The sequence below is a fragment of the Salmo trutta genome, chromosome 25 (genome assembly GCF_901001165.1).
Source record: "Salmo trutta chromosome 25, fSalTru1.1, whole genome shotgun sequence".
NCBI classification, from domain to species: Eukaryota; Metazoa; Chordata; class Actinopteri; order Salmoniformes; family Salmonidae; genus Salmo; species Salmo trutta.
The window spans coordinates 27688235-27711097 of NC_042981.1; the positions used below are offsets into that span (position 1 = coordinate 27688235).

The 22863-nt window shown below is 40.2% G+C and overlaps 2 protein-coding genes across 7 annotated transcripts in view; both read left to right on the plus strand.

Moving 5' to 3' along the window:
• The window catches only part of LOC115162304 (placenta growth factor-like), a 33781-nt gene extending 21798 nt beyond the window's left edge, over window positions 1–11983 (plus strand). The window contains exons 2-7 of the mRNA XM_029713485.1: window positions 5944–5980; window positions 9193–9389; window positions 9531–9610; window positions 9750–9779; window positions 9892–9954; window positions 10078–11983. Of these exons, the coding sequence (XP_029569345.1) occupies window positions 5944–5980; window positions 9193–9389; window positions 9531–9610; window positions 9750–9779; window positions 9892–9954; window positions 10078–10099 (429 nt within the window). The 3' untranslated portion in view covers window positions 10100–11983. The remainder of the gene's footprint in view (window positions 1–5943; window positions 5981–9192; window positions 9390–9530; window positions 9611–9749; window positions 9780–9891; window positions 9955–10077) is intronic.
• Window positions 11984–12248: 265 nt separating this feature from the next.
• The window catches only part of LOC115162301 (calcium permeable stress-gated cation channel 1), an 83576-nt gene continuing 72961 nt past the window's right edge, over window positions 12249–22863 (plus strand). For 2 of the 6 annotated variants that reach the window (XM_029713473.1, XM_029713475.1), the window contains exon 1: window positions 12250–12499. The gene's annotated coding sequence lies outside the window, so the exon portion shown is untranslated. Of the gene's footprint in view, window positions 12500–22863 lie in introns of all 6 variants that reach the window. The other 4 variants (XM_029713472.1, XM_029713474.1, XM_029713481.1 and 1 more) reach the window with 3 other exon arrangements.

Below are 22863 nucleotides of genomic sequence, written 5' to 3' on the forward strand. Positions count from 1 at the left end.
AATGTTCAGAAAGTTAAGCTTACGTTGCAAAAATCTTATTGACTAAAAATTATACAGCTAGCTGGTAGGGTTAGCTAGCTAGCAGTGGGCGCATTGTAGACTGTTAGAAAATGAAGCTGGCTAGCTAACCTCGATAGTTACTCTGTACTACGCCTTTATCTTGATACAAAGACAACTATGTAGCTAGCTAACATTACACTAGTCAAATCGTTAAGTTGTAATGTATATAGTTTCAACAGTACTGCTAATTGGTAAAGTTGGCTTGCTAGCAGTGGCTGTGGTGTTAAGGTGTAGACGCCGTTTCGGGAAAACGGCGCGAACGAATTAATACATTATTGATTATAAAGACAATAAACAATCTGAAGATTAATTATAAACATCGTTTGACATGTTTCAACGAACTTTACCGGTACTTTTAGTATGTATTCGTCTGCCTGCTGTGACCGCCTTGGAGCCATTGGATTACTGAACAAAACGCGCCAACAAAACAAAAGAGTTTTTGGGACATAAAGAGGGACTTTATCAAAGAAAACGAACATTTACTGTGTAACTGGGAGTCTTGTGAGTGCAACCATATGAAGATCATCAAAGGTAAGTGATTAATTTTATTGCTATTTCTGACTTTGTGACTCCTCTACCTGGCTGGAAAATGCTTGTATGCTTTTGTGTGCTGGGCGCTGTCCTCAGATAATCGCATGGTATGCTTTCGCCGTAAAGCCTTTTTGAAATCTGACACAGCGGCTGGATTAACAAGAAGTTAATCTTTAAGCCGATGAATAATACTTGTATGTTTTATTAATTTTAATTATGAGTATTTATGTTTTTGAATTTGGCGCTCTGCAATTTCACCGGATGTTGGCCAGGTGGGACGCTAGCGTCCCACATACCCTAGAGAGGTTTTAAGAAGCCTTTTGGACCTAGACTTGGCACTCCGGTAGCACTTGCCATGCGGTAGAAGAGAGAACAGTCTATGACTAGGGTGGCTGGAGTCTTTGGCCATTTTTAGGGCCTTCCTCTGACACCGCCTGGTATAGAGGTCCTGGTTGACAGGAAGCTTGGCCCCAGTGATGTACTGGGCCGTACACACTACCCTCTGTAGCGCCTTGCGGTCGGAGGCCGAGTAGTTGCCATACCACGTGGTGATGCAACCAATCAGGATGCTCTCGATGGTGAAGCTGTAGAACTTTTTGAGGATCTGAAGACCCATGCCAAATATTTTCAGTCTCCTGAGAGGGAATAGGCGTTGTCGTGCCCTCTTCACGACTGTCTTGGTGTGTTTGCACCATGATAGTTTGTTGGTGATGTGGACACCAAGGAACTTGAAGCTCTCAACCTGCTCCACTACAGCCCCGTGGATGAGAATGGGGGCGTGCTTGGCGGTGATAATTGCGTTGTTTGCTCTATAACCTGTTAGTTAATTTGCCTTGCGACCATGATATATAGGCCTAAGGCTGAGGCAATAAGAAGACACAGTGGCAGAATAAATTCAACCACACTTTTGTTTCATCACAAAACCGGAGAGCAACCTCTGTCCAGTGAATTCCACAAAGCATATTGCATGTAACAAACAGTTACATGACCTACAGAATGGTCAAGCAAGTTCATGTTTCCAACATTTTTGGACTACTAAACAACTATTGATTTAGAACCACAGAGTTACCGCATGTCACAAAGAAAACAGGAGCTGCTTCCACTATTCCAGAACCATTTCAACTTCATCAAATCACCTATGTTTAGTCTAATACAGTGACAACTAAAAGATACCAAACACAATTTAGTCCAATCAACGTAAGCTAAATATGATGTGGGTTTCAATGGTTCTGATTTGTGTTAGTTCGCGTGCGTGCATGCGTGCGTTCGTGCAAGTAGAAAAAACATGATAACTCACCTTACTTGCAGAAAAACGCCAATGCCATCCTCCTCTCTTGTTGATGAAACAGTCTATGACTCTGTCATACAGTACACGCTTTTATGTTTTGTTGTCCCAGGCTACCTGGCAAAAATGCTTGCTCACTACCCTAACTTCCTTTCATGGGCAACGTTAGCTAGTTGACATTAGCCTTCTACATCTAGGTACATATTGAACTTCCATCCTCTCAGTCCAGGGTCACAATGTATGAATTTATGGTTGGATCAGAATCGCTGTTATAATCATTGGCCAGTACAGAGAATTAAGTAAAACCACAAGTCCAAATACCTATCTCCATCCATGGCTAATTTAGGAAAGGGACAATTTTAGCTAGCTAGCTAGTCATCGGAGGACAACAACACAATGACCTATTTCTCTTGATGTGATGTGATTTGGAGTGAAGCCAAATCCAACTGGCTTTGCTTGACCCTTTTTTTTTGGTGCGCCAGGACCATTCAGAGTTGAACTCACTCAGTTTAGCTCAACGCTGATTGATTATTATTTTATAAAAATTGTATCAAGGGAGGCCAAATGCTCGCTGGCTTCCCTTGCATTCAATGTTATGGGCTGCAAAAATGTCATACTCTTTATGACCAGACAGTATCAGATAGATGGTGCCACGTGTGCTCCCTCTCCGGCCTCTAGGTCACCAGGCTGCTCGTTCTGGCGCACACCTGTCACCATCGTTATGCGCACCTGCACATTTTCAGACTCACCTGGACTCCATCACCTCCCTGATTACCTTCCCTATATATGTCACTCCCTTTGGTTCCTTCCCCAGGCGTTATTGTTTCTGTTCCTGTGTCAGTTCTGTGCGTTGTTCGTGTTTCTTATTTTTGTATTATGTTGTGTTAATTTATTAAAACACTCACTCCCTGAACTTGCTTCCCGACTCTCAGCGCACATCGTTACAGATGGCTTACACATACAGAGACAGAGGGGTGCTGTTTTGCTCGCTCGAATGCAAGATACAGTACATTCAGCCTTTTGCGAATTGAAGGAAAATTATGAAAACACAGAGAGAGAAAAGATGAATTATTTTATGTTTTTTTATTTTACATTTTTTGGGGAAGCCTGGCTTCCATTGGCATCCATGAATACACACCACTGCTGGGTGTTTTGATATACCATCAAAAGTGTAATGCTCAAAGGGATATTCAATGTCTGCTTTTTTTACCCATCTACCAATAGGTGCCCTTCTTAGCGAGGCATTGGAAAACCTCCCTGGTCTTTGTGGTTGAATCTGTGTTTGAAATTCACTGCTCGACTGAAGGACCTGATAGATAATTGTATGTGTGGGGTACAGAGATTAGTTAGTCATTCAAAAATCATGTTAAACACTATTATTGCACACAAAGTGAGTCCGTGCAACTTATGTGACTTGTTACTCCTGCACTTATTTAGGCTTGCCATACCAAAGGGGTTGAATACTTATTGACTCAAGACATTTTTTATTAATTTGTAAAAATGTCTAAAAACATAATTACACTTCGACATTATTGTGTGTAGGCCAGCACCCAAAAAATCTCTATGTAATCGATTTTAAAATCAGACTGTAACACAATTTTTTTTGAAAAAAGTCAAGGGGTGTAAATACTTTCTGAATGCACTTTATATAAAGACTAAGACAACTTTTTCTCAGAATGTTCTCCCATGAAATCAGAATGAGCCAATATAAATACAACACACGGAATGCAATTAGACTTGAATGTATTTATTATTATTTATTTAATAAAAATGATCAGTCACAATCAATGTTCCCTCTAACTATTTTAGTCACTGAGAAAATTTCAGGTCTGCTGAGCGCAAACTTTAACGTTGTGAAAATTCTGTGTAACTTCCGGCTTGCGTTTACTGTCAACACTGAGGGTGTACCCACTTTAAGTTAGTTTTAACAATGGTCAAGTAGGTTACTGTGGCTATTTGATTATAATGTAGGTCTACCATAAAAAATGTTTTGGTACTTATAGTCTAGTCCCATCGCTGCAACTCTCCTACGGACTTGGGAGAGGCAAAGGTCAAGAGCCATGCATCCTCCAAAACACGACGCTGCCAAGCCGCACTGCTTACTTAACACGGAAGCCAGCCGCACCAATGTGTCGGAGGAAACACTGTCCAGCTGGCCACCTCATGCAGGCACCCGGCCCTCCACAAGGAGTCGCATGAGTGCGATGGGACAAGGAAATCCCAGCCAGCCAAACCCTCCCCTAACCCAGATGACACTGGGTTGATTGTGCACTGCCTCATGAGTCTCCTGGTTGGCTGTGACACAGCCTGGGATTGAACCCAGGTCTGTAGTGACGACTCTATAGACCTCTGCGCCACTCGGGAGGCCTAACATTTTAACATGGAAATAGCTGTTTTATCATTCAGCCTACAGTAGCAGCCAATGTGTGGTGTTCAATGTAGACCTACATTCCATGAGACTTCAGAAAAAAAACATGCAGGGCTTGACATTAACCTGTTTATCTACTTGTCCTTCAGACAAGGAGATGACTGAAAATGTTGTTGTGCTGTTTGATGCAAGAAACCACTTTACAAAATAAATTATTACAAAGAATGAGACAAATTATGCTACCCTCTGTCTATTGGCTACGTAGCTTATTCAAGCCTGTCTCAAAATGGTCACATGGAACTACATTGACAATTTTAATTGGCTGATCCTCAAACGAATGTTTGCAAGTATGGTCGAGGTGTTTCTAATACATGTTTTCTTTTGTGTATATATATATTTTTTTCAAGATATCTAATTGCGATTTTGTCTCATCGCTGCAACTTCCCAACAGGCTCGGGAGAGGCAAAGGTTGAGTCATGTGTCCTCTGAAACATGACCTGCCTAACCGCGCTTCTTAACACCTTCCCACTTAACCCGGAAGCCAGCTGCACCAATGTGTCAGAGGAAACACCTTTTACCTGATGACTGAAGTCAGCCTGCAGGCCCGCCACAAGGAGTCACTAGACCACAATGAGCCAAGTAAAGCCCCCCCCCCCCCCCCCCCCCCCCCCCCCGCCAAACCCTTCCCTAACCTGGATGACACTGGGCCAATTGTGCATCGCCCTATGGGACTCACGGTCACGGCTGGTTGTGACACAGCCTGGGATCGAGCCAGGGTCTGTAGTGACACCTCAAGAACCTCAGGAGGCCCCTACCCTAATAGATGGTTTTAACAGGGAATTAAACAGACCTCAGATTTACTCTGACTGTCCTTTATCTCTTTGCTCGTGTGCCATTATTTTCCATTGTAGGCAATGGTAACTGTTGGACCAGCATTGTTACACACACACAGTAGTTGGATGGATACCCAGACAGTGTATCAAAATACTTGTCATCAGGTACTCATCACAGACAATCAGCCTGTGAAACTCAACACTGGTGTAGATGACAGAATGAGGAAGCAAGATGTTCGTCGCCTGTCTGTCCAATGGTCCTGCTGGAGGATATTTGAACAAATAGAGGTTTCTCTTCCTGAGCTCATGCGATGGAGTCACCCAGAGGTTTTGTGTTATTCCAGCCCAATGAGAAACGCATACTGTTTATCATTGGACGATGGGAAAAATCAAGACAGAGGGGGAAGCCGCCAACGGGAAAATAAATAGAGAGCTGAATCTTACACCACAGGAAACAGGTTTTGAACCTAAACAGTTGGGCACCGAGAGGAATGTGGTATATAAGAGACTCTGGATCTGGTGTTTGTCAAAGAGAGTTTTCCATTGAAAGAATCACAAAAAAACTGCTCCTTCTGCAAGATGTCTCCGTCTCCTTGCAATTCCAACCTTAACCACCAGAGGACATAGCTGTATTGGCGTAAAGTCAGGCCAATACATTTAGCGTGTTACTGTATGACACTCCTTTCCAAGAACTATAACTGTTCAAGACAAGCATATAATATGTGTAGCTTCTGGCAGCGCAGTAGATCTTCCAAGTCCCTATATACTGTCTGAGAGGGCTGGAAAGCATTTTATTTGTCTGAAATAAATGATCCTGTCCAGGTGCTTTTTTAAACCGTTAAGTTCTTGTCTGTTTTATTTTGCAGAGTACTCCCTCACCCAGCGCAAACAGCACAACTGGAGGTAAGAATCTTCTCTACATTTTTACTGCACAAATGAGATAATCTTGATCATATATATTTCAAAGCAACATACATTTCCAGATTTATGTGTGAGTGTTCTATAGACAAGAGTAGCTAGCCTACAGGTGATGCTGAATATCCACTTCTGTTTCACAGAAATTGTATTTCTGGGATACCAATACCACTGATGTCCTGCTCACTGTTGTACTGTATGGCAAAATAGAGCTTTTTTTTCATGAGCATGGCCTTATTTCTATTACAGCATAATGGATGACTGTCATTCACATTCCATTCACCCAGTTTAATGTAACAGCAATAGGGTTAAGCTACAACATGATACTCACATTTTCCCTATACCCATCATGAAGTTTCTACAACCCAGCCTATGAATGAAAGTTTACAATGTAGGTGCACACAGGTCGAGAGAAAATGTTGAGGTGACAGACAGTGACACATGGACAGACAGTGACACATTCAATACTGTCTTGAATCTAGCTGATCTAGGGTGTAATCATTAGTCAAACAGTTGTAAACAAGAGTTTCTATTGGACAAATTCAGGTATGTTTATCCCTGTTTTGTTCCGTTTGCTTCCGTTTAAGAAACATTTTTCAACAGAATCGGCGGAATAAATACACCCCTGATCACGCGTAAACACAGTTCACTTTCATAGCAACCACGTTTGATTCCTTCTTGCATATATGTGCTCTCCTCCTCTCACCTTTGCCCTTTGCTTATGGACTTCAATGCACAACACATCAGCTGTATGTGACCAGGTGAAAAAAACCTTTCCAAACCATATCATAACCGCTACACACAGCCTACATTGTTGTCACCATATTAGCTAAAGTAACATCATAGTCAGCATAGCTAATAGAACTAATGTGTTAGTAAACCCGCTACAATCATACCGTAACGTTACAATGTACAGTCAGTAAGCAGTTTACACAAACACCGGCGGGCCCCGGTGGCAATAAATTAGTAAAACCAAAAGCTTACCTTTACTTGGAAGACTTCCAGTGTTGTGTTGGATAGTCATAGCCAGCTAGCTAACATAGCATCCCTCTGTTTGAGCAGGGTGTTTGAGTTGGCTAAACTAGCTAGCTGCATTTGCTAGCTAAGAAAGTGAAACTGAAAGTGAAAAAAAGGATGAAATCGCTCTCTCTCTCTCTGTCTTGCTTCTCCTTAATTTTTGAAGAAATGAATTTGTTCAAAACTGTTCAACTATTGTCTTTCTCTCTCTTTGAGTCAACTTCTCACCACATTTTATGCACTGCAGTGCTAGCTAGCTGTAGCTTAAGCTTTCAGTAATAGATTCATTCTCTGATCCTTTTGATTGGGTGGACAACATGTCAGTTCATGCTGTTGGAGGACATGATAAGTTGGAGGACGTCCTCCGGAAGTTGTCATAATTACTGTTTAAGTCTATGGAAGGGGGTGAGAACCATGAGCTTCCTAGGTTTTGTATTGAAGTCAATGTACCCAGAGGAGGACGGAAGCTAGCTGTCCTCCGGCTACACCATGGTGCTACCCTACAGAGTGCTGCTAAGGCTACTGTAGACCGTCATTGCAAAACAGTGTATTTTAATCAATTGTTTGGTGACGTGAATATATTTATATTGTTTCATCTAAAAAATATAACTTTTTATATGTTTTACCGTTTACATTTTTATGAAATTCACTGAGGAGGATGGCCCTCCCCTTCCTCCTATGAGGAGCCTCGACTGAAGGAGACCCATCTATGCAGCTTGTCTTGCTGACAGACAGACAGATTGGTGAAAGAGAAGCTGACGCTCACTGTTTTTAGTCTACATCCTCCTGCCGTAAACCATGGGGTGCTTTCCCTCCTCTTCCTGAGATATTTCCATGTTGAAATACACAAAGTACTACAACACTCTCTGTAGCTTGTTTTCTCTGAACACTCAGAATCAGAATTGATTAATCTATTAGCAGCTTAATTATAGATATGGTTGAAAGGCATTAATGAATGGTCCTTGATTACGGTGGAGGATGTCAGGTCCGTTAATAAGCTCTGGAGGTTGAGGTTTCAGGGTTGAAGGGGTAAGTGAGTACAAGCATCTAGGGATTACAGGGGCTGCTGAATGAGGTACTGGGGACACCCTTAAACCCCTTTGACACACTTCCTCTCACATCCTCTCTCCCCACTATATTGTAAATCACTGCAACAACAGTGAAAAAGAAAAGGAATGTGTGACTTAATGTAATGTGCACCTATAACCTGTTAGGAGGATTGAGACAACATCTCCTTCACCCCTCCCTGGCCTGGCCTGGCTCCCCCTGACCTGTCTGCTTTTATATACAGCTGTTGTGGTGCCGGGCTCCATGCGGTGACCCCAGGGTCAGCCAGATCCCAGAGGTGCCGGGGGGGGGGGGGGGGGGGGGGGGGCAGCTCAGCTCTGCTCCGGGCAGGTTCTCTTCATGGAAAACAATTTCCAGTGTTTGTTTTCTCTTTCCTCTCTGTTTGTTCGGGCAGAGTTGGTCCTTGTTTTTCTTTACTGACGATGTTATGGGGACACTTTCACACATATGCTCCCACAGGAAAGCTCGTATTACACAACATTTTTTCTTAAAAATGAAAACCAGGATAGACACCAAGCATATCACAGTGTTTCTTTTTATGTTTCAGCATCTACACTTGATGAGTGTCCTAAATCTTTTTGAAACGATCTGCAGATGGCTCTGTTTTTTGCCCTAGTGGTTGTGATAACATAGACAGTGAGTACAGTACATTATGGAGAAAAAACAGTAAGGCAGACTGGGAAATATTAAGAAAGGATGTTGTGCCATCTCAGAATTAAGCTGACAGACAACACACACACACACAAACCTCAGTCGGTTGGTGTCAAACTCTGCTTGTTGAATTGCACAGTGTGACAGATGATATGAGACTAGGCTAATGAGGCACACAGTAATTGTGCAAGTGTGCATCTCTATCGGCCGAAGTGTTGAAACGGGTAATCCCCTCTACGTGCAGGTTCAGCACCAGCCATCACACCAGCCATCTCTCCTCCAGTCCCGATCCATCAGGCTGGGGAGCTGCCCGGAGGCATGGGTGGATGTGATTGGGGCATCCAGGGAACTGTACAATGGCTTTATGAGGCTATATGTCCTGTGATGGACAGCTGTCTCACTCCCTCTCCTCTCCCCTCCTCTCCTCTCTCCTCACCACTCCTTTCCTCTCTCCTCTTCCCCAGTATTAATGTTCCAGGATGTATGGGGCCGTAGTTTCTGCCGGACCATAGAGAAGCTGGTGGAGGTGGTCCAAGAGTACCCTGGGGAGGTGGAGCACATCTACAGCCCCTCCTGTGTGCCCCTGGTGCGCTGCGCTGGTTGCTGTGGCGATGAGAACCTGGAGTGTCATCCTACTCGGACCTCTAATGTCACCATGCAGGTAATAGGACACATCCCTTCTGAGGATGGTTGCCATGTTGTGAGGTCGTCAGTGTATTTGATATTTGTATGCCAAGACAAGGAAAAATGCTTTTTTCGACTTTTTCACCTGCAACTTGTTCAACAACGTGTTCATTCTCAGCTGTTGAAAATCAAGCCAGCGGAGCAGGGTCAAGAATACATTGAGATGACTTTTGTGGAGCACCAGACATGTGAATGTAGGTAAGAGAAAAAAAGACTTCCTGCTTTGGTAGTATGTGTTTGGTCACTGTAAACCAGCTGCATTGTAATATGCTATTATGTAAAATGATATGACTGATTTTTATATATTTAATCAGTGGTGTTCATATTTCATTCCTAGAATCAGGAAGGCTGTGGTGAAAAGTGAAAGGTGAGCATATCAATTGCCATAATGTCCATTGTAAAGTTAGAGAGTGGGACAGAAATGTTGCTGTCTCTATAATACTTGATAGTTGAGCTCATATCGCTGATAATTTCTGCAGACGGAGACAGAGAGGGAGAGGAAAGAAAAGAAAGGAGAGACAGAGAGTGAAAGATTGTGACAAGTGAGTAATGACGTCTGGAAAATTGAGCAAAAACATTTGTCCATCGACCATACATTACATCTTTCTATGTGAAGTAAAAATGCCCCACATGTTAATGTATCATCTATCTCGTTTGTGTCCAAGGTGTCAGCCACCTCGCAGATAACTGCAGTAGCAGCCCTACACCTGTTGCAACCGGCATCTCTATTTATTCCCTGCCCAGCGCTAACAGTATCAAGAGTCTTCAAAACAAATACATCAATACTGTGTGTCTCCATGCACCTAGAGACTCAAGCAGCTGGGTTGTTATGGTGACAGGCCCTCTTGCTGTAGGGGAGTGTTTCTAACTTAGGTTCCACAGGAAGCACATGTTGCTTGGTGAAAAAAATACCTTGGTTACAACTGACCTGACAGACATTTCTGTGAAGCAGTGCAATTGAAGACCAAACATTTAAAGGTTTTACATTTAAAATCATGATGGATATGTTTTGCATAATTACATGATTATTATTGTTTAGTGTTGTTTATTTTATTGCTGTGGTTGTTTTAGCTGCTTATCCCATTTAACATGAATAGGCCTATTTATGCATAAATGTTCCATTCATGAAATTGCAATGTTGTTTCATTAAATCTTTAGGACTAACTGACTAACCAAATACTTGGGGTCCTCTCATGGCAAGTGGGTTCATTAGTAGACTAGCAACTCCTTTCCCAAACTGAATAAGTTATATTTTACTTTTTGTGTTGTGGTATAAAACATTGTACTGTCATACATGGACTATGCACTAGTACAGTCAGTGAGTTTTCAGCCTTATGTGGAGACTAGGACGTACTAGGACGTACTAAGTGCTCAGGAGCCCCTGCAGCAGCAACAGGACTATACTAGTAGAATATTACCCTCCAGTGGTTACAAATGGCATTTTCATAGTCATTTTTTTTAAGTGGTTTGTTTCGGATGAAGTATAGAATTATATTATTGATATAATAGGTACAGTTATGTCCATCATAATTTTTTCATAGGACAAGGTGTTGGTGTACTTTTATGGAATTAAATAGAAAATATCATAAAATAACCACAATATCAACATACAATATATTGCATAGCCTACATGTAACATACACATTGTATTTTTCATCTTAGTATTAAAAAATCAGACAAGTCACTGGCCATGTAACATAATAGTCAATAACTCCAAAGCAAGTTGACCTACAAGTAGACCTGCAAGTAGACCTACACTGCAAGTAGACCTATACCCCAGTATCAATTTAAGGATCTACGTTAGAAAGAGCTGAGTTAAACCAACTTAAGCTATGAACAATCATGGAACTTGAACTGACTGGTTGCTGTGAAAATGGCTAATTGGACCATATAAACTCTGTTAACATTTTAACTTGGTGATCAAGACCCTCAGACTAGGTGTGCTCCTTGTTTCTCTATTTCATTTCTAGGCCTATAACTTCTGCTGTCATTTCTGTTTCATGACTTACGGCGTTATTGTGTTTTTTCCAGACTACTTTGTGTTTCTGATTCTTTCACAGCTGAACCAAATATTAAAATGAGTTGCTGCTCTTAGAGTTTCAATGTTTTCTATTCCCCTCTGTCATCCACTCACCTCAAGTCATTTTACAATCTACACACACTATCACAATGCCCTCCACCTGTGGTGGGTCTGTTTTTAACATGACTTTCATATTGGCCTTTTTGTGTATTATCTGTTGAATAAAGCAGTGGGTTGATGTGCAGAACTATGAATGACATTTTACACTTAAGAGTAGACAATTGTTTTATCATTTGTGCTTGTTGTGTATTTATTAGACAGCTTGATGACTAAGATCTTCAGTGTCCTTTAATATGACTAAGAACAAATTTGTTCGGGAGAAGTGTATGCCTATTTTATATAAAAAAAATAAAAAATACAATCTGTGATGTTGTAATCAAATATGATAAAGGATATGCCCAAACATCTGAGTATTATATATTGTAAATAGATATAGATATATTATATCTGTGAAGAGTGTGCAACAGTTAATAAAGAAATATATAATTGTCTTATGTGGCTCAAATATCATAATTTTAGTGAGAAACCATTTTTTGGGAGGGTGGTGTGTGTGTACGTGCGTGTGAGTGAGAAAGAGAGATGTTGATCACAGCTCAATCTCTTTTGGATTATACATTATACATATACATTACACCTAGCGGTATACAGGATAATAATGGCACAGACAGTTCCATATTATATTACACATCACACTATATTACACATCGCATTTATGATGTTAATTTTGGGTCACGTTTGCTAAATACATCGCTCTGGTCGCAATGTCAATGTTGTACACCAATAGGAACGCTTGAAAAGATAGAGGGAGTGACGTATTCACAGTTTCCATAGCAACGCCTGCTGCCCAGTTATACGGCAAAGACTATAGAGTGTTGAATCCGTTTTAAGTTGAAAAGTTTTGGTCTTTCATCGAAGCGAAAGCAACGCGAACTCTTTTAGTTTAGTAGTTGCGAATGTGAACACGTCTACGTCGTCGAATTTTCAAGAGGACTCAACACTTAAAGTAGGTACAAAATGACATATTTGATTTTGTGATCTCATTGTTGGCAGTGCTCCGCCAATTTCAAAGTCCGATGTAGCCTACACAGCACCGTGTTTTGACTGAGCAGAGCCGGATAACAACAATCTCGGTTCAACCAGTCCAGACATTGCGGGCGAAGGGGCGCCGCGTAAACGTCAAGCTAGCAAACACAGCTGGCTAATGCAATTAGCTAGGTAGCTAACTTTAGAGAGTAATATCCACCTCATTTTAGAACGCTTTTAAAAAACGGAAGCCAAACGGGGAAACTATGGATACAACTTCCCCCTGCGCTCGCGCTCTTCATGAGCGTGCCACTAGAAATCCCGGAATTAGCTTGTTTCTGTTAGCCGTACCGAGGCAGCAGAGGGACAAACTATTTTTATAGATGGACAGCTATTCCGAGACAGCTTCATAACACCATGGCTGTACTAAATTCTAAAGGGACTTCAGGTTACGAAAAAAATAAAGTATGGGAACTGTAAAAATATCTGATCACTATGACCTGGATATGAACACATACTACTCAATTACATGCTCGCTTACACATACACACTTGAGCTCCCCTCTCTCTATTGTCGAGAACTGTTCTATAATCTAATATGTTTCTTGTTTGTCTATCTTTTCAATGTCTTTGTCTACATGTTTATATATGTTTACAACAAGCAAGGGGAATATCAGAATAGGGGCATTGGGGAATAATAACATTGTACGGGATACATTTGTACTAGGGATGCGCGATATATCGGTGAACATATCAGAATCGTCCGATATTAGCTAAAAATGCCAACATAGGTATCAGCCGATGTCTAGTTGTTAAACTAGACCGATGTTAAAAACCAATGTCAAAGCTACTATGTATACCTTATATAAAGTAGGTACATGACATAATAACGCTGTGTAAAATGTTGCACTACATGTGCAACACAGCATTCCGAATCAAGCCCACACAATGGCTGCTGTGTGGATCGAGCAGTCAACAAGTCAAGGAGTCATTTGAAAGAGTAAGAACATTTCAGTGAGACAACTCAAAGGTGAAATCCATTAAAGCCAAGATAATGGAATTCATTACATTTACATTTTACATTTAAGTCATTTAGCAGACGCTCTTATCCAGAGCGACTTACAAATTACCCTTGACAATCAACCGTTCTCTGTCGTGGGTGATGTTGGCTTTCGCCGACTGGTCGAGCACCGGTACACACTACCAAGTGTGCTATTGTGCAGATGTTGCACTACCAGAGTTGCACAGTAATAGCGTCACTGCTATTAGCTTCACGACATACATACTATGGAACTCCGTTTGGGTCTTTGCGTGTCAAAAAAGATAGTGTCACTGTCAAAGCTGTACAAAAAACAAACACCGGCCACGAACGATGTGTTTACAATACTGCGTTCATAATAAAGCATAATTTGTTCAATCGCAACTACTGGGGTAGCTAGTTTTAGCTTGGTACCTAGCTAGCACCAATACAACCAGCCTGAAAACAATGACCAGTAGAAACTGCAGTCATTCTCATTATTCTCAGCGATCCTTGTGAGTAAGTATTAGCTAGGTTGCCACTTGTTGTTCGCCTATTGAAATTGAACTTCAGTTCATGAAAGTAAATAGCTAGCCAGCTAATTAACCATGTTGCCCAAAGATAACATTATAAGTAGCCAGATAGCTTCATCTGGCTAGGGAGGCTCAACCGAACGGGGTTATGTGTTGTGAAGCTAGCCATAATAAGGATTACGCACAATAGTGGAATTTGCGGTTTGCCTTCAAAATAAAAGTATGTCATTGACAGTGATGCAAATGAATACAAATGGTAGAATTATGCCATACTTTTATTTTGAAGGCTAACTGCAAAGTCCACTATTGTGGCTAATCCTTATTGTGGCTAGCTTCACATAGATGGGTCCGAGCACCATTAATCAAATAAGAACTCTCTTATAAATTAGGGATATTTTAGATGAAGACACATAGCAATATAGTTAGCTAGCTAACTATATAGCTATTGAAAGAGATTATGTCGTGTTATTTGACATGTGAAATAGTGTTATTTGACATGTTAAATGTCTTTTTTGACACGCAAAGACCCATAGAAATCCTAGTTGAGAATGAAACGACTGAACAAATGAACAACGAAACAGCACAGCAAGTAAGTGAAAGAAATAGGTTTTGATTATGTTTTACTGGTAATGGAGACATACGTAAATGCCAACAAAATAACTTTTTGGTGTGTGTGTGTGTGTGTGTGTGTGTGTGTGTGTGTGTGTCCTTTATTTAACTAGGCAAGTCAGTTAAGAACAAAGTTTTATTTACAATGATGGCCCGGACGATGCTGTGCCAATTGTGCGCCGCCCTATGGGACTCCCAATCATGACCGGATGTGATACAGCCAGGATTCGAAACAGGGACATTAGTGACGCCTCTTGCACTGAGATGCAGTGCCTTAGACCGCTGCGTCCTTGTATGTGTGTGTTAACTATTTAACTGTACTAGAATGCTTAAAAGGTCGCTAAAATTTTAAATATCAGTTATCGGTGTCATGTTTTTTGTCAAGGAAAATATTGGATATCAGTATTGGCCAAAAATGTCATATTGGTGCATCGCTAATTTGTACTGTAGTGAAGCCGTCTCTTTCTCGATCATGTGAAACATCAATTGCTATGGAAATGCTGGGATGTGTTTTTCAATTATGTTAAAGGTAATTATGATGCAACTATGATGGTGATACGATATGGATTACAATTATCATCCTGAATATTTAGGCATTTTACACACATAGACACTACATTTTACACACATAGACACTCAACCATGCAAATTGGCAGGGTTATTAATTATTTGGACATCACACATAGTTTTACTCTTATATAGACATCGTACACGCTCTCACTAAATCACATCCAATATCATACACGTCAACCTACTCAGATTTACTACACACATAATATCTTGCTTGTCTCAATTTTCTAACATCTGTGGCATTGGCTCACAGGCAAACAGGCAAGGGAATAAAACAAATATTGCTAGAACCTATTTCTTGAATTCTAAATATCAGACATTTGAAAGCTCTAATTTTGACCGTCACAATACTTCTTATGGCAGTATCTTTACAAGCACTAATTATGGTCAATTTAGCCTGAGAATAGTATCTAGTTATGGGAAGGGGTGAAATAAGTATAGTCAGTTATAATTGTAACGCTTTGGCAGATTTTTAAAGAAGATCAGTCTTTACATGGCTAAAAGAAAAGGAATATAACATATTCTGTTTACAGGAAACTCACTCTACATCCTTAGATAAAGTTGCGTGGAAAAAGGAATAGGGTGGTGAAATAATTTTCTGTCTTGGACAAAGGAACTCGAAAGGTGTGATTTGATATTAATTAACAAAAATGTCGATCTAAATGTGCAATTTAGAGGTCAACCAATTATGATTTTTCAACGCCGATACCGATTTTATTGGATGACCAAAAAAAGCCGATACCGATTAATCAGCCGATTTAGTTTTTCATTAGATATATATTTGTAATAATGATAATTACAACAATACTCAATGAACACTTTTATTTTAACTTAATATAATACATAAATAAAATCTATTTAGTCTCAAATAAATAATGAAACATGTTCAATTTGGTTTAAATAATGCAAAAAAAGTGTTGGAGAAGAAAGTAAAAGTGCAATATGTGCCATGTAAGAAAGCTAAAGTTCCTTGCTCAGAACATGAGAACATATGAAAGCTGGTGGTTCCTTTTAACATGAGTCTTCAATATTCCCAGTTAAGATGTTTTAGGTTGTAGTTATTATAGGAATTATAGGACTATTTCTCTCTATACCATTTGTATTTCATATACCTTTGACTATTGGATGTTCTAATAGGTACTTTAGTATTGCCAGCCTAATCTCGGGAGTTGATAGGCTTGAAATCATAAACAGTGCTGTGCTTCAAGCATTGCTAAGAGCTGCTGGCAAACGCAGTAAAGTGCTGGTTGAATAAAATGCTTACGAGCCTGCTGCTGCCTACCGCTGCTCAGTCAGACTGCTCTATCAAATATGAAATCATATACTTAATTATAATATAATAAACACACAGAAATACGCTTACGAGCCTGCTGCTGCCTACCACCGCTCAGTCAGACTGCTCTATCAAATATCAAATCATATACTTCATTATAATATAATAAACACAGAAATACGCTTACGAGCCTGCTGCTGCCTACCACCGCTCAGTCAGACTGCTCTATCAAATATCAAATCATATACTTCATTATAATATAATAAACACAGAAATACGCTTACGAGCCTGCTGCTGCCTACCACTGCTCAGTCAGACTGCTCTATCAAATATAAAATCATATACTTCATTATAATATAATAAACACACAGAAATACGCTTACGAGCCTGCTGCTGCCTACCACCGCTCAGTCAGACTGCTCTATCAAATATAAAATCATATACTTCATTATAATATAATAAAAACAGAAATACGCTTACGAGCCTGCTGCTGCCTACCACCGCTCAGTCAGACTGCTCTATCAAATATCAAATCATATACTTCATTATAATATAATAAACACAGAAATACGCTTACGAGCCTGCTGCTGCCTACCACCGCTCAGTCAGACTGCTCTATCAAATATCAAATCATATACTTCATTATAATATAATAAACACAGAAATACGCTTACGAGCCTGCTGCTGCCTACCACCGCTCAGTCAGACTGCTCTATCAAATATCAAATCATATACTTCATTATAATATAATAAACACACAGAAATACGCTTACGAGCCTGCTGCTGCCTACCACTGCTCAGTCAGACTGCTCTATCAAATATCAAATCATATACTTCATTATAATATAATAAACACAGAAATACGCTTACGAGCCTGCTGCTGCCTACCACTGCTCAGTCAGACTGCTCTATCAAATATCAAATCATATACTTCATTATAATATAATAAACACAGAAATACGCTTACGAGCCTGCTGCTGCCTACCACCGCTCAGTCAGACTGCTCTATCAAATATCAAATCATATTCTTCATTATAATATAATAAACACAGAAATACGCTTACGAGCCTGCTGCTGCCTACCACTGCTCAGTCAGACTGCTCTATCAAATATAAAATCATATACTTCATTATAATATAATAAACACACAGACATATTGGTCATTAATATGGTCAAATCCAGAAACTGTCATTTAGAAAACAAAATGTTTTATTCTTTCAGTGAAATACGGAACCGTTCTGTATTTTATCGAACGGGTGGCAACCAGAGTATTGCTGTTACATTGCACAACCTTCAATGTTATGTCATAATTAAGCGAATGCACTTTTGTTAAATCATCACCCGTTTGGCGAAGTTGAAGTAGCCTGTTATTCGATGACAAATTAACAGGCACCGCATTGATTATATGCAACGCAGGATGAGCTAGTTAACCTAGTAATATCATCAACCATGTGCAGTTAACTAGTGATTATGTGAAGATTGATTGTTTTTATAAGATAAGTTTAATACTAGCTAGTACCTCCTTGCAGCCACAGGGTCCTTTTGATGCTGGACTGCGTAACAGGTGGTCAGCCTGCCACGCAGTCTCCTTGTGGAATGCAATGTTATCGGCCATAATCGGCATCCAAAAAAGCCAAATACCGATTGTTATGAAAACTTGAAATTGGCCATGCCGATTTAATCGGTCAACCTCTAGTACAAATAGTCAGGAATGATTCGCATGGTAGGTGGATCTTTTTGAATATGAAAGTGGATGAAAAAGAGATTTGGCTCATTAATCTATACGGTCCAAATCAGGATGATCCATACTTCTTTGAAAATATTTATACCAATTTATTGAACTTACAGGCAACAAATGATCAAATCATTATGGTGGGAGACTATAACACAGTGTTAAGTACCTCAATTGACCGTAAAGGAAATCACTCTACAAACTATCATCACCGTGCCCTTAAGGAAATCACAAATATTATTGACACATTAGAAATAGTAGATATTTGGAGACAAAAAAAAAACCAACCTAGTGAGATATACATGGAGGAGACTTAATCAAGCTAGTCGTCTAGTCGTCTTGACTACTTTCTTGTCTCTTTCTCTCTTGCATCAAAGGTTAAAAAAGTTTTAATACGAGACAGAATGTGATTGGATCATCATCTAATTGGCCTTCACATAACTCTAATAGAATTTCCATGTGGATGGGGATATTGGAAATTTAATCAAAGTTTACTGGAAGACAACTTATTTTTAAATAAGTCAAGTTTGGACACACCTACTCATTCAAGGGTTTTTCTTTATTTTTACTATTTTCTACATCGTAGAATATTAGTGAAGACATCAAAACTATGAAATAACACATATGGAATCATGTAGTAACCAAAAAGGTGTATATATTTCAGGTTCTTCAAAGTAGCCACCCTTTGCCTTGATGACAGCTTTAAACACTCTTGGCATTTTCTCAACCAGCTTCATGAGGAATGCTTTTCCAACAGTCTTCAAGGAGTTACCACAATTTCTGAGCACTTGTTGGTTGCTTTTCCTTCACTCTGCGGTCCAACTCATCCCAAACCATCTCAATTGGGTTGAGGTCGGGTGATTGTGGAGGCCAGGTCATCTGATGCAGCACTCCATCACTCTCCTTTTTAGTCAAATAGCCCTTACACAGCCTGGAGATGTGTTTTGGGTCATTGTCCTGTTGAAAAACAAATGAAAGTCCCACTAAGTGCGAACCAAATGGAATGGCGTATTGCTGCAGAATGCTGTGGTAGCCATGCTGGTTAAGTGTGCCTTGCCGTCTGTGATTTATTTAGAATTCGTCACCAGCAAAGCACTCCCACACCATCACACCTCCTCCTCCATGCTTCATCCGTTCACCTACTCTGCGTCTCACGAAGACACGGCGGTTAGAACCAAAAATATCAAATTTGGACTCATCAGATCAAAGAACAGATTTCCACCGGTCTAATGTCCATTGCTCGTGTTTCTTGGTCCAAGCAAGTCTCTTATTATTATTGGTGTCCTTTAGTAGTGGTTTCTTTGCAGCAATTCGACCATAAAGGCCTGATTTACACAGTCTCCTCCGAACAGTTGATGTTGAGATGTGTCTATTACTTGAACTCTGTGAAGCATTTATTTTGGCTGCAATCTGAGGCTGGTAATTCTAACTAACTTATCCTCTGCAGCAGAGGTAACTCTGGTTCTTCCTTTCCTGTGTCGGTCCTCATGAGAGCCAGTTTCATCATAGCGCTTGATGGTTTTTGCGACTGCACTTGAAGAAACTTTCAAAGTTCTTGAAGTTTTCTGCATTGAGTTACCTTCATGTCTTAAAGTAATGATGGACTGTCATGAAACATTTATGAACATTTGAACATCTTGGCCATGTTCTGTTATAATCTCCACCCGGCACAGTCAGAAGAGGACTGGTCACCCCTCATAGCCTGGTTCCTCTCTAGGTTTCTTCCAAGGTTTTGGCCTTTCTAGGGAGTTTTTCCTAGCCACCATGCTTCTACACCTGCATTGCTTGCTGTTTAGGGTTTTAGGCTGGGTTTCTGTACAGCACTTTGAGATATCAGCTGATGTAAGAAGGGCTATATAAATCGATTTGATTTGATTTTTCTTTGCTTATTTGATCTGTTCTTGCTATAATATGGACTTGGTCTTTTACCAACTAGAGCTATCTTCTGTATACCACTCCTACCTTGTCACAACACAACTGATTGGCAAACACACTAAGAAGGAAAACATTCCACAAATTAACTTTTAACAAAGCACACCTGTTCATCGAAATTCCAGGTGACTATCTCATGAAGCTGGTTGAGAGAATGCCGAGAGTGTGCAAAGCTGTCATCAAGGCAAAGGGTGGCTACTTTGAAGAATTTTAAATATAAAATATATTTTGATTTGATTAACACTTTTTTGGTTACTACATGATTCCATATGTGTTTATTTCATAGTTTAGATGTCTTCACTATTATTTTACAATGTAAAACACCTACACATTCCAGGGTTTCTTTATTTTTTTTCTCTACATTGTAAAATAATATATATATATTAATGTATGTGTGTGTATATATCTGTTTAGCAATATAAATGTATATTGCTAAACAGATATATATTATATATATATTATATTATATATATATTATATATCAGTCGAAATAACGGCAGGCTTTTGAGCGGTTATACTAATGACAGGCTATTCACTGCAGTTTACAGCCTAGACTAGAGTTTTGTACTAACTTAATGAAGTTCTTCATTACTTTGTGTTGTTGTAGCCTAGGTACGATACATGTCTTGTCCCTAGAACAATAGGTTAGCTTTTCTAGCTCGGTGTGCACCAGGGTACTGGGAGGCAGTGCACTCAGCCCAACCTCGGGAGCGCACGTAGTGTAGAGGCTACCTATGATTTCGTTATCTGATTTAACTTTTTTATTTCGCTGTGTAAATGGACTGGATATATTCACTGTGGTATTAAGCCTAGTGTTGAACTATGAATTATGGGTTGAACTATGAATTATGGGCAAATATGCTTTCGCATCTTAGGCTATAGGCTACATCTCAAGCCTGTCTGTCGTCATTCTTCTGTTGCGCAGTTACGCACCTGGCCTCTCCGCTGCCATGGCTATTCCTCTTAAATCTTGTGGCTTCTCAAGAAAATACAGTGTACAAAAACATGTTGGACACTTATTTCGACTGATTTTCTTTAGCCTATTAAGAGCCTATTGGAGGAGAGATGCACGCTTGCTCTTCTTGCTGAATGTAAAATAGGCTGCAGCATTAAGAACACGCGGAGAGTTGGATAAGTCCATATTTTCTTATAGTAGTAGTCCTATCTTCACTGGGCTACATCCTGACAAAATACACGATATGAGTAGCCTGCTAATGTACCTTTCTGGACTTTCTAAACTGTTGAGAATAGACCCAAATTGTTGCATAACAAATGCCTAGGCTGTAGGACTATGCGGTTATTTAGGCATGAAATAAAATAGGACGTTTGAGCGGTTATTCAAATTTGTCTTAATCGCTGCAGTTTACAGCCTTTAGACAATAATTTTGTACTCACTTGATAACAATACATTACTCATTGCACTGGGTTTTTGTAGCCCAGGTATAATACTTTTCTTGTCTAAAAATGTAGGCGTAATCAATAGTGAAGCTTTGCGTTCACAGGGAACTTTTTTTTTTAATGCTAGGCCTAATATCCTATTCAGGGAAAGAAGCAGGCTTGCTCTTGCTAATTGCTGAATGTAAAACAGGCCTACAGTGTAGAAAATCCATGTTGGGGTTAAGTTTTAGGATAGAAAGTGCATTGGTGTGGTCACTTTTAGCCTGTTATGATAACATTGTTGTACTGATGCGTTGCAAATAGTTGCACAGGACATACAGAGAGATGAGCTCAGTGAAAAAGAAGACCGAAAGGAATTGACAACCATTAGAAACATGGAAATTGGGCCTCCCGAGTGGCACAGCGGTCTAAGTCTTTGCATCGCGGTGGTAGAGGGTGTCACTACAGATCCAGGTTCGATCCCGGGCTGTGTCGCAACCCGCTGCGACTGGGAGACCCATGAGACGGCGCACAATTTGCCCAGCGTCGCCCGGGTTAGGGGAGGGTTTGGTTGGCTGGGATGTCCTTGTCCCATCGCGCTCTAGCAACTCCTTGTGGCGGCCGGGCGCCTGCACGCTGACTTCAGGTCACCAGTTGTACAGTGTTTCCTCCGACACATTGGTGCGGCTGTCTTCCGGGTTAAGCGAGCAGTGTGTCAAGAAGCAGTGCGGCTTGGCGGGGTCGTGTTTCAGAGGACGGATGGCTCTCGACCTTTGCCTCTCCCCAGTCCATACAAAATTGGGAAGAAAAAAGGGATAATAAGTACAAATTAAGAATAATGGAAACATTGAAATCACTTACAAACCACTTGAGCAATGAGACAATGACATGTTGTATAAGACGTGCAGGCTAAACTGCATTTGTTGTTGAATTGATCAATTTAAATACGAGTTAGGCCTAATATTTTTTGTCATTAGGCCTACATGTATATTGAAGTATTACTTGCAGTTGTCACTATGACAATGATCCCACCCTGAAAGCACTCAATGATCTGAACCAGTATGTGTGTTAGAGACCTCATGATTGGTCTTGTGTTGCCACTTTATTAATAGGCAGCATGCAGAAGCATGCCTTGATCAGTTGATTGACAGGTGTAGGACTGTTAAACAAACTTTCCTCTAGTGTGGATGCCCAACTTTGTTTTTATAGTTAATAGCCTATAGTTTATCATTATAGTTAGTGAATTTGAATGAAATGAATATCAAATTACACTTGTTTACTTGACTTTTATACTCTATAAATGTA